The following is an 11,894-nucleotide window of genomic DNA, read 5'->3' on the forward strand; positions in this document are numbered from 1 at the left end:
TAAATATATAAATAAATGATGTGCCAAAGCCAAACGCCAATATCAGAACAATTAAATGAGAAATGAGTTTCTGGACTGTGTTAGCATCAACAGAAACAGTGGCTCTGGACTGATATCAAATTCTAAGCAATCTTGGCTCGTCCTCCAGACTGACTGAGACGCCGTTCCTCAGTCAGAACAACAAAAATATATATAATAAATAAATCTATAATAAAATAAAAGCCTCCAGCTAATGAGGACACTTTTGTCTTTCCAGCTAACAGTAAACCAATTAATATTCTCACAGTACTCCGACCTGTCTGCCACTCCTGAAGATAATATGAGCTAAATGCTGTGAATATATGAGTCTGCATGGTTCCTCTCTCTCTCTCTCGCCTGATTGGTGTGCTCCTGCTGTTTGTAATGAACCACACAGAAATGCATGAGGATCTGCATTATAATTGGCTGAATTTGACGAGAGCTGCTCCAGTCGGAGGGGAAGCTGCTTCCTGAACAACACGAGCGCTCTGACAAATATCTGACACTCCATACAAACACTCAACATGCCCTTTTCACCAAATGCCAGAAAACCAACAAAACATCACAACATGTATGTGTTTTGCAGCCAGGGGGAGGAGGAGGGGGGGGTCTGAAGGTTAGCTCCATGTAGAACTGAAAAACAATTCCTGAATATGATTAGAATTATAGAATTATACTGCATTTTTTTCACTATAAGTTGCACTTAAATTAAATTGCTTTAGCATTGCCGAGAAGCATCACAGTGCTAACCATCCTGTAAAAATCCAGAGCATCCTTTTTTTCTGCAATTAAAAAGGTTGCATCCTCTACTAAACCAATAAGCAAAGCAATTTGTTTATTTCAATAAATGTCCAAATATATGAATGTATTTGTAATTATCTATTTATTGGGTGTGCCGTTCCTTATTTTCATTTCTGAAAAGTGGCAAACCTACACTAACCACTATTTCCCCAGTGAGTAAGGTGAGTATTATCGGCCTGTAGTCTGTTGCTATGCCTGGCCAGCACTGCTGGAGCAGCATTAGCATTACTTGCTAACGGAGATAAGCGTTAGCTCTTTCACTGTTCAGAGGTGAGTATTATCAGACTGTAGCCTGATGCTAATGCTAATGCTTTTTTGAGGATCTAAGCTTACTGTAAATAAGGAAGCTCTTCACTCACCCAAATAAACAGTTTTCAGGAGAGAAATCTGTGTAGATTAACATCCAGCACTCATTTAACTTTAAATAAAAGTTTTGTTTTTTTTAATACAGTTTTGTTTACTTAGCTTATCTTTACATAACTTAGTTAGCTATACCCCCACCCAGCGCCGAGATCTTCTGAATAAGAAGTTTCTTAAGTTGGTTGATATTATAAGACTGTGTGCCTTATAGTGTGACAAATTGCATCACTGTCCAAATACTTACGGATCCAGTTGTATGTAGTATGTATAGAGTAAATTGTGTTTATGTATATAGAGTGTCCACTTCATTACTTAAACAGAGAGCAGGAAATGTTCTGAGATCTTCTCGAGCTCTCGACTCTGAAGCTCCTCCACCCTCAGCGTGATGTTCCTGCAGAGGTGACCCGCCTCCAGCTTCGAGCACTCCGGCGTTAATATACGCTCAGCGCCGCACCGTCACGTCTTGACATTTTAAAGGACCCCAGGCGCTCTCCTGAATTTTCATCCGCCATTGATTGTTTTGCCAATAAGCTCTCAAAGAGGCGTAATTTATGATGACAAGGGCGGCCGAAATTAAAGCCTTATTACCACAAAAATCAGACAGCTCTCGCACGCCGGGAGACTAGTGAACACAGCACGACTACAACCGACTGCATCACTAATAACTATCAGAAATTACATTATTCTACTGACAATATACACTAACTACTCCACCCAAATCTCCTCTACATCAAATTACTCCACCCAAATCTCCTCTACATCAAATTACTCCACCCAAATCTCCTCTGCATCAAATTACTCAAATAACTCAACCCCAATCTCCTCAACATCAAATTACTCAAATAACTAAACCCCAATCTCCTCAACACCAAATTACTCTACCACACCTCCTTTATTCCCAATTACTCCAAACCATCTCATCAAAACCTAATACTCCACTCATCTTCCTAAAAATCCTTTACTCCTACCCCACGTTCACAAGATCAACTTCCACCCAATCGCCTCAGCACCCTATTGCTCCACTTTCATCTCCTTTATGCCCAATTACTCCAACAAATCTCATCAAAACCTATTATTCCCACCATCTACTCAACACCCAATAGCTCCACCCCATCTCCACAATGCCTCATCTCTCCATTCTAATCTTCTCTCGGCCCCGTGACTCCACCCCTCTCCACTTATTTGCCAATCATTCCACCAAATCTAAAAGACAGATGGACAAATAGACAGCTTGCTAGATATCTCAACAATTGGTTAGATAAACAGAGAGACAGACAGATAGACTTAGTTATGTAGAATACACTATTATACTCAGAGAGAAAGTTAAATACTACAGCAGCAGAAACAGCAACTATCTGAAAACAGTAAAATTCTGATAAATAATATCAGCAGAAATAATTATATCTGGAGTAGAAAAAATATCTGTGGATCAGAGCAGAGCAGAGTCTCCTCTCTATCAGACTTGATCTCTAGTCCAGAAAGGTCAACACACACTTTTCTGATGAAAACCAAAACAAATCAACAGCTCTGTGTGTGTGTGTGTGTGTGTGTGTAAATTAGGGTTGCTTTGAGGGTTATGAAGGGGTTGAAATACTGCCGTCAAGTAAACAAATTATACTTCATTAGCTGCGACTGAAAGGTGGTGTTTCCACATGTTTCTGTGTGTGGTGTGTGAGTGTGTGTGTGTGTGTGCGTGTCTATGTATGTGTGTGTGTGTGTGTGTGTGTGTGTGTGTATAAGAAGTGCTAAACTTTAATTAAGGTTAACTACATCACACCCACATTGTTGGAGGACTGACTGAAATACTGTCCTCTCAATCTGTTTTGGGCCGACAGAATAAGAAGAGAGAGAGAGAGAGAGAGAGAGAGGTAGAGGTAGAGAGATAGAGAGAGAGAGAGAGAGGGAGAGAGAGAGAGAGAGAGAAAGGTAGAGAGAGAGAGAGAGAGAGAGAGAGAGAGACAGAGGTAGAGAGGTAGAGGGAGCAGATGTACACAGAGGGGTAATTTCCTCCCCATAGGCAGCAGTAATTGCAGTAGAGGATGGAGGGAGATGGAGCAGTGTTACTGATGTCGGTGGAGACGCAGACAGACAGCTCACTACAGCAGAGAGACAGAAGCACAATAAACCAGAGACGATTGAGGATAAAATCAGGAGGAAAAATTCCATCCATCCTGACGGCCCTTCCGATCGGATGATGTAAATGTCAGAGAATGTACCTACAGCTTTAATAACACAGCCCAATAAATCACGCTGAGCTCTGTGATCTGTTATACTGTGTGTGTTTTATTAGAGCAATATGTCGTCTGAAGAGCTCAGAGAATCGTATTTGTTTGTGTGATTGAGCAGCTAAAGAAACAGAGCCGTACTGCAGCTTTCTACTCTTACTGAGTGTACCAGAAACAGCAGCCGCAAAACATTCATTTTCAATAAGAGCGAAGTGAGCGAATTCAGGAACATGATCAAGTTTAGCTCTGATCAACTTTATGCAAATTAACAGTGAAGCACGGCATTAACTACCAATCAGAAAGCAGGTTTGCTTTGTTTCCAACTAGTGATGCACCGATACCACTTTTTCCTTACCAATACCGATACTGATACCAGCTTTTCTGGTATCGTCCGATACCGAGGACCAATACAGATACCAACTGTCTTATCCTGAATAAGATATAATAACCTGATTGACTGCTCTGATCAAAATATGGTAAAAACCAGGAAAATGTTTAGGTGCTTTTCAGATTTTCTATTTTTATTTTTTATTACAAGATATTGTGCATTGTGTTTCTTTAGGTAGCTGGCTCGTGTATTCAGATCTGTATTGTGTAAACTGAAATACCGATACTGTATGTAAGTGTCGTTATCGGCACCGATACGGTATTGGTATCAGTGCAACCCTTTTTCCAACTTAAGATTTGTTTCCGTCACGTCTACATGTCTGCTGCATGGTGTACTACAGTAATGAGTTCACGGCTCAATCTCTTGCATATTTAAAGAGCAATAATACTTTAAATTAAATTCTGCATTTTGATCTTACTTTTAGAGGACAATTTTCTCAATAAAAACATAAGCTGCTATAATTTTTCACAATTTATGTCACAGTCTTTGGCCGTATTGTGAACCTCTAGGACAGGGGTCGCTAATAGGCAGACCGCAGTCTGGACAGACGTTGTCCAATGCGGACCCAAACTGATAAACTACTGAGAAGGATTTAATTCTGACAGTGTTTATTTAAAGCGGTGGAACTTTTGTTATTATTTTATACATGCTTTGCGGTGCTGTAAACTCACAGACCAATCAGATCTGTATATATGTATATAGCATACAGGACCTAGCACAAAATCATAACACAAATTAAAAATGGCGATGGTCCGGACCTTGGACTGATGAAATTTTCTCCAACTGGACCGTACTGAAATCTAATTAAATACCCCTGCTGTAATGAATAAATAAAGCCCTATATAGAATAACTAAAGCTCTATATATTTCAGGTGATACTGTTTTTTTTGGCCACAGTTCAGTCCAACTGTAGGTTCATGTGTATCTGCTCTGAAAAGTAAGCAGTACTTCTATACAGGGACTGGAGAAGAAGGTGTATAGTGTGTGTGTGTGTGTGTGGTAAAGTATCTGAATGCATCCAACACAAAGAAAGAGAACAAACATTTGGATGTAAGAACTGCAGGTGTGTTTATATTATTCAGAAGATAAATAATCCTCTGGATGAGAAAAAGTATCAAATAAATAAATAAATATATTATAGAAAATTCTGTGTACACACAGCTGCAGCGTGACTCACTGCAGGGCTTTCCCTGTGTAAGTGTGTGTGTGTATTAGAAGAGAAGAGCAGAAGCTCCAAGAACTCAGAGCATGCATCTCTGTCTGTCTGTCTGTCTCTCTCTCTCTGTACTCTGTACCTGTGGAAGATCTTGGCTCGCTTGTCGCTGGAGAAGTTCTCCAGCTGCAGGGACTCCTGGGTGAGGAAAGCCACGGCCAGGTGGAAGTAGTTATTCCACAGCTATAAAACAAACATCAATGTTTATATTTAATAACTTTAAATGTTATGATTTATTGGCGGATTTTAAGAAGAAATGCATTTAAGAACAATAAACAGAATTTACAATTTTCCTTACTTTTATTTTTGAGACAAATCCATATAGAAAGAAAATATAAAAAACAATGAAGTTTCAGTTTAAACATTACATTTCTTGTCTTTGTAGTGAATTCAACTGAAAACAGACTGAAAGCATATGCAAATCATCATATTGTCGCTGTCCAATGATATATATATATATATATATATATATATATATATATATATATATATATATATATATATATATATATATAGTCATTATGATCCATCCGTTATCTCAGAACAGTTAAAATGAGTGTTAAAATGAGAGTATACAGCTGGTGATCAGCGTCTCTATGGCTCAGCTTTCCTTTTCCTGTATAAATGTTCAGAATGTATCTCTCTCGCTCAGGTCTGATGGTTCTGAATGATTCTCCACTAAAGGCAGATCCTTTATCCTGCAGTTACACCACTCCATAAAAACTCAGCCAGACAGCAGAGAGAACCTCTTTAAAATATTCAAACAGTGCTGTGTAAAATTGCAGGCTATTAGAGCGTCATCCAGGGTGTTTTTCCCCCGTCAGAGTCTCGTCTTCCCCCGTCACACCCACACACTGCAGTCCTGATCAGGACGCTCTCGCTCTCAGACTCACTTTAACTCGCTCTGGTTGCTGCAGTTTTCACTCAGGAGGAGAAAATGACGAGCGAGAGACGAGACGTTTAAAGTCCTGTTTAGAGAGAGCTGAGAGAAGGGACAGGGTTAACCGTGATTTCCTAGCATCACTTTACAAGAAGGAGTTTTTGAAATAGAATTAAACTTTTTATGTCCACCAACAGTTTCCTGTAGGCAGCGTCTTGTAAAAGGCATACTCTGGGCAGCATCCTGTGAGAGACGTCCTGTGAGGCGTCCTGTGTGAGGCGTCCCGTGAGAGACGTCCTGTGAGCATTATTCTGTGAGAGGTGTTCCCTGGGAAGCGTTCTGTGAGAGATGTCATGTTGGCGGCATTCTGTGGGAGTTGTCCTGTGAGGAAAAGTCCTGTGGGAGACGTGCCTGGGGGTGGCGTCCTGTGGAAAATGTCCTGTAAGAGGCATCCTGTGGGAGGCTTCTTGTGGACTACATTCTGTGAGAGGTGTCCTGTAAGAGTCGTCCTGTTGGAGGCGTTCTGTGGATTGTGTCTTGTGGGTGAAGTACCCTGTACTGATGAAGGTCTACAGGATGATGAAGGCTATAAACTGTGCAGCAGCAGATTCAGATCTCCTGTTTCTGATTTTACTGTATCTACAGGGAGTTTCAGCTGTAGGTATGAGTGTGTAATAGTGGAGTGGAGGACAGTGAAAGACTAAACACAGTGTTTAAGAACTCCAGCAGCACTGCTGCAGTATCTGCTCCACTCTGTGTGGCATCCTGCAGCACATTTTCCCACAGATGCTGCTATAAATTAACTCTTTAAAAGTTAATTTTACACTTCAACTGACACATCCTAACAGAGTACATGTAGACTGATATGGTTAAAAATGTAAAATAATATAAATATGCAGCAGTGAGGACAAAAACCCCCACTCTACAGTCCCACTCTAATCCCGAGGAGCTCAGAAGGTGAAGTGCTGCGGGTTCAGTGTTCTCTCTTTTACCTGAGATTAGTAAGATTAGAACTCACCTGAAGCTCAAAGTTGGTCTGGTCCAGGAATTTCTTGTTCAGCACAGCAGCGTATTGATTGATGGCTCGCAGGAAGACTCTGAAAGATAAGAGTAAAGGTATTTCAGCTTCAGTTCGTCAGTCTGACGCTAAGCTGCTGTCCTGAGGCCCCGGGGTGACGAGTCTTTCTTCATTAGGAGTGAAGTGCAGCAGTAAAACACAATATTCAGGTTATTTCTCTGCAATTAAAGAGGTCTGACCACAACCTGCAGTGAAGTGAATAAACTCATAGTTTAAAACTGATAAGAATAAAATAAAAACCTCAGTTAGAGAAGCTACGCTGAGGTCTGGATCAGAAAGTGTGTAAATGTCACAGGAGATAAACTTAATAACCGGTCTTTACAGCTACAGCAGAAGATCATTAGGAGAACATTATGAGGACATTAGGAGGATGTCCAATTCCTCTGTTCATTAGACCAACAGCAGAGGCCACAGGTAAGCATGAACAATGACCTACAATAATAAAAACTGTGTTCATCACCACTGTTCCTCCTTTAAAAATAATAATAAAACATCAAGTTCAAACAAAACAGAACTACAAAAACACCACCAGCATGAATCAGACTCAAATTTGATTTACTAATGCATCTCAAATAAGTAGAATATCATTGAAAAGTTTTAATATTTTTCATTAATTCAGTTTAAAATGTGAAACTAATATATTATATATAATATAATATACACTACCGTTCAAAAGTTTGGGGTCACTCAAACAATTTTGTGTTTTCCATGAAAAGTCACACTTATTCACCACCATACGTTGTGAAATGAATAGAAAATAGAGTCAAGACATTGACAAGGTTAGAAATAATGATTTGTATTTGAAATAACATTGTTTTTACATCAAACTTTGCTTTCATCAAATAATCCTCCATTTGCAGCAATTACAGCATTGCACACCTTTGGCATTCTAGCTGTTAATTTGTTGAGGTAAGCTGGAGAAATTGCACCCCACGCTTCTAGAAGCAGCTCTCACAAGTTGGATTGGTTGGATGGGCACTTCTGGCGTACCATACGGTCAAGCTGCTCCCACAACAGCTCAATGGGGTTCAGATCTGGTGACTGCGCTGGCCACTCCATTACCAATAGAATACCAGCTGCCTGCTTCTGCTGTAAATAGTTCTTGCACAATTTGGAGGTGTGTTTAGGGTCATTGTCCTGTTGTAGGACGAAATTGGCTCCGATCAGGCGCCGTCCACTGGGTATGGCATGGCGTTGCAAAATGGAGTGATAGCCTTCCTTATTCAGAATCCCTTTTACCCTGTACAAATCTCCCACCTTACCAGCACCAAAGCAACCCCAGACCATCACATTACCTCCACCATGCTTAACAGATGGCGTCAGGCATTCTTCCAGCATCTTTTCATTTGTTCTGCGTCACACAAACGTTCTTCTTTGTGATCCAAACACCTCAAACTTGGATTCATCCGTCCACAACACTTTTTTCCAGTCTTCCTCTGTCCAATGTCTGTGTTCTTTTGCCCATCTTAATCTTTTTCTTTTATTAGCCAGTCTCAGATATGGCTTTTTCTTTGCCACTCTGCCCTGAAGCCCAAAATCCCGCAGCCACCTCTTCACTGTAGATGGTGACACTGGTGTTTTGCGGGTACTATTTAATGAAGATGCCAGTTGGGGACCTGTGAGGCATCTGTTTCTCAAACTAGAGACTCTAATGTACTTATCTTCTTGCTTAGTTGTGCAACGCGGCCTCCCACTTCTTTTTCTACTCTGGTTAGAGCCTGTTTGTGCTGTCCTCTGAAGGGAGTAGTACACACCGTTGTAGGAAATCTTCAATTTCTTAGCAATTTCTCGCATGGAATAGCCTTCATTTCTAAGAACAAGAATAGACTGTCGAGTTTCAGATGAAAGTTCTCTTTTTCTGGCCATTTTGAGCGTTTAATTGACCCCACAAATGTGATGCTCCAGAAACTCAATCTGCTCAAAGGAAGGTCAGTTTTGTAGCTTCTGTAATGAGCTAGACTGTTTTCAGGTGTGTGAACATGATTGCACAAGGGTTTTCTAATCATCAATTAGCCTTCTGAGCCAATGAGCAAACACATTGTACCATTAGAACACTGGAGTGATAGTTGCTGGAAATGGGCCTCTATACACCTATGTAGATATTGCACCAAAACCAGACATTTGCAGATAGAATAGTCATTTACCACATTAGCAATGTACAGAGTGTATTTGTTTAAAGTTAGGACTAGTTTAAAGTTATCATCATTATAAAGTACAGTGCTTTTCCTTCAAAAATAAGGACGTTTCAATGTGACCCCAAACTTTTGAACGGTAGTGTATATCTAATATATATCTATTATATATAATATAATAGATATATTACACACAGAGTGATCTTATTGTGGCTTACAGCAAATGACAACTATTATATGAGACCATTTGGTACTTTTGGAGCAGTGTGGGCAGTGGGCCAATTCCTGCTGGAAAATGAAATCAGCATCTCTATAAAAGTTGTTTTTTAGCAGAGGGAAGCTGTTTTTTATTTTTTCATTGGCTGTAAGCTTCAGAATCATCAACAATAAAATAAATAAACAGTTAAAATAGATCACTGTCTCTGTGAGTAAAATACATCTCTATAAAATGTGAGATTCACATTTTCTACTGAATTATTACATTAAATTCAATTCAAATCAATTCAATTCAAAGAGTTTATTGTCGTGTGCACAGTAAGAAACAAGTTTCCTCGTACGATGAAATTCTTTCTTTGCTCCTCGCCAAGTAAAACACAGCATAAAGATAAAAGAAGAAAATATACAATAAAGATAAAAAAAACTAACTAAATATAAATATTTGAATAGGTGTTAAATTTACATCCAGGATGGAAATTTATATGTGAAAACAGTAATGGTTATGGATATTATTTACAAGTAATTACATGTTATCTACAGCAGTGGAATATGAAAAAAGTGCAAAAAGTTCAGTAGTGCAATTATAACATTTTGCAGTAAAGTGAAATAAAATAACTTTTTAATGATATTCTATTTTTTTTTGAGATGCACCTGTATAATTTGCTGTACCTGTCCAGCTTTACTAGCTTTATAAGTTCACTGTGGTCTTTTTTTTTCTTTTTTTTATTACCGCTCCAACATTGACCTCCATGTAATTTTATGGAGAACCATTTTATAAATTTATTAAATAAATAATTTTATAAAAAGTCTCGATTTATCACTTTATACAGTTCTTTTTTTTTTTTTTTTTTTTTTTTTTTTTTTTTACATTTTGGGAACCTGGATTGGTGACCTTCACTACTTTATTAGCTTCTAAAGTTATGTTAGAATGACTGAAAGCAATCAATTCAAGACATGCTTCAGAACGACGGGCCTTGACCCGACTATCTCCTCCTCCTCCTCCTCCGTCCAGCGGAGAAAAAACTGCATTATCAAATCTCTGCTTCTCAGACTCTTTTAGGACTCTTTGAAAAGAAAAAAAGTGCTGCTGCTAAAAGTCTGGATCTGAGGGCATCTGAATGAGATCTGAAAGCGTGAGCAGCTCCGGCCGTAATAAACCCCTCCTGTATGAGCTCACGACCCAAATCTGGCACTTCATTAGTGCTATTAGCCTGAACTGCAGCTCAGAGTCTAAACGTTTCAGGATGTAAACAGATCAGAAAAGCTGTAAATCAGCCTGTAATCTGGGGAGGGCTGCGTGACAGGAGAATATAAAACTGAGAGAGTGTGAAACGCTCGAACATCTTTACACTGTCAGAAAGACTCAACGTCTCCCGGCCTGAACCTCAAACCTCAAACAGAAGCAGTGAGGAGACTGCTGTAGGCACACTCTCAATTAGCAGAGTAAACACAAACATTTTTAACGGGGTTAAATAATGATTTACAGAAATGTTATGGTGCAATCTACAGAGAATCAGTCATCAGGTGTAGTAAATGATGCATTTCTTTATTAGGAGGCTTAAATCAAATCCCAGCACCCCTGAAAGAGAAACAAAGCATACAGTTTTTTGTTTGTTTGTTTGTTTTTTATTAAACCGATGTTTGTTTGATAAGCTAAAAAGAAAATATATCTAACAGAATTTTAAGAACGGAAATATAGCATTCTCTCTAAACCGCACAAACAGTACAATCCACTTTCTAGCTGCTTCATCATTGGTGGGTGTATTTATTATATTAAATTATATTATATAATCATATATTATATTATTTATTATAATTTATTATATTATAGTGTGGTGTGTTTATTATATTAAAGGTGAGGTGCTAGACTAGTACTGTCTGTATGCGTATCAAATAATTAATTATTCTGATACATAAGCTGTTGCTGGCCACACCCCATGTTTACACTGAGCATTTACTACGTTAGTGTTAGCTTGCGCTAAACAGCAAAATACAAATAAGCTAAACTCATTATTTATTTAAACATTTTTACATCTCCCTCTCCTGCTGACTCGCCATGGACAGTAGGTACAGATCCCTCCCTCAGACAAAGTCTGCTGGCTTATCGTGCTGTGTTTTCTTCAACTGATTTAGTGGGCGGGGCTCTGATGGGATTTGGAGGGTGAGGGGGCGGAGCCAGAGTGGTTCTATGCAGGTTTTCTGGTTGTGAGGTCACAATAAGGGAGAAGCATCCAAACAGCTCTTAGAAGCAACTGATTCCCGACACCAAACTCTTTCAGCTGATTCACTGAAAACAGACGGATAGATTTTTTGGGGTTTGGAGTGTATTGGGGCAAAAAGCACACAAAAAAGGGATTTTTTTGCATAATATAAGGAATATGTAATCTGACTGAAACATGTTAAGGTAAGTGTAATAAAAGTATTAGTGTGAAGGAGTTGTGAGTGGCAGCTGAGCAGCGATACCGGAGGCTGAGCTCTTTAGTATCTGACTCCTCGCCGTGAGGGTGATTGAAGTGAGGACTGGTTTAAAGGGCGGATTGATTCTGTCAGAGAAAGTTCAGGAGTAACTGGACTCAGAGAGAA

General features: G+C 39.3%; 1 protein-coding gene across 2 annotated transcripts in view; it reads right to left on the reverse strand.

The window, feature by feature from the left end:
• The window catches only part of dock1 (dedicator of cytokinesis 1), a 280,761-nt gene that overhangs the window by 65,147 nt on the left and 203,720 nt on the right, over positions 1-11,894 (reverse strand). For both annotated transcript variants that reach the window (XM_049464935.1, XM_049464936.1), the window contains exons 30-31: positions 6,904-6,982; positions 5,088-5,188 (exon numbers count right to left, since the gene is read on the reverse strand). In XM_049464935.1, coding sequence (XP_049320892.1) covers positions 5,088-5,188; positions 6,904-6,982 — 180 coding nt within the window. The remainder of the gene's footprint in view (positions 1-5,087; positions 5,189-6,903; positions 6,983-11,894) is intronic.

Source organism: Astyanax mexicanus, chromosome 15 (genome assembly GCF_023375975.1).
Source record: "Astyanax mexicanus isolate ESR-SI-001 chromosome 15, AstMex3_surface, whole genome shotgun sequence".
Taxonomy (NCBI): domain Eukaryota; kingdom Metazoa; phylum Chordata; class Actinopteri; order Characiformes; family Acestrorhamphidae; genus Astyanax; species Astyanax mexicanus.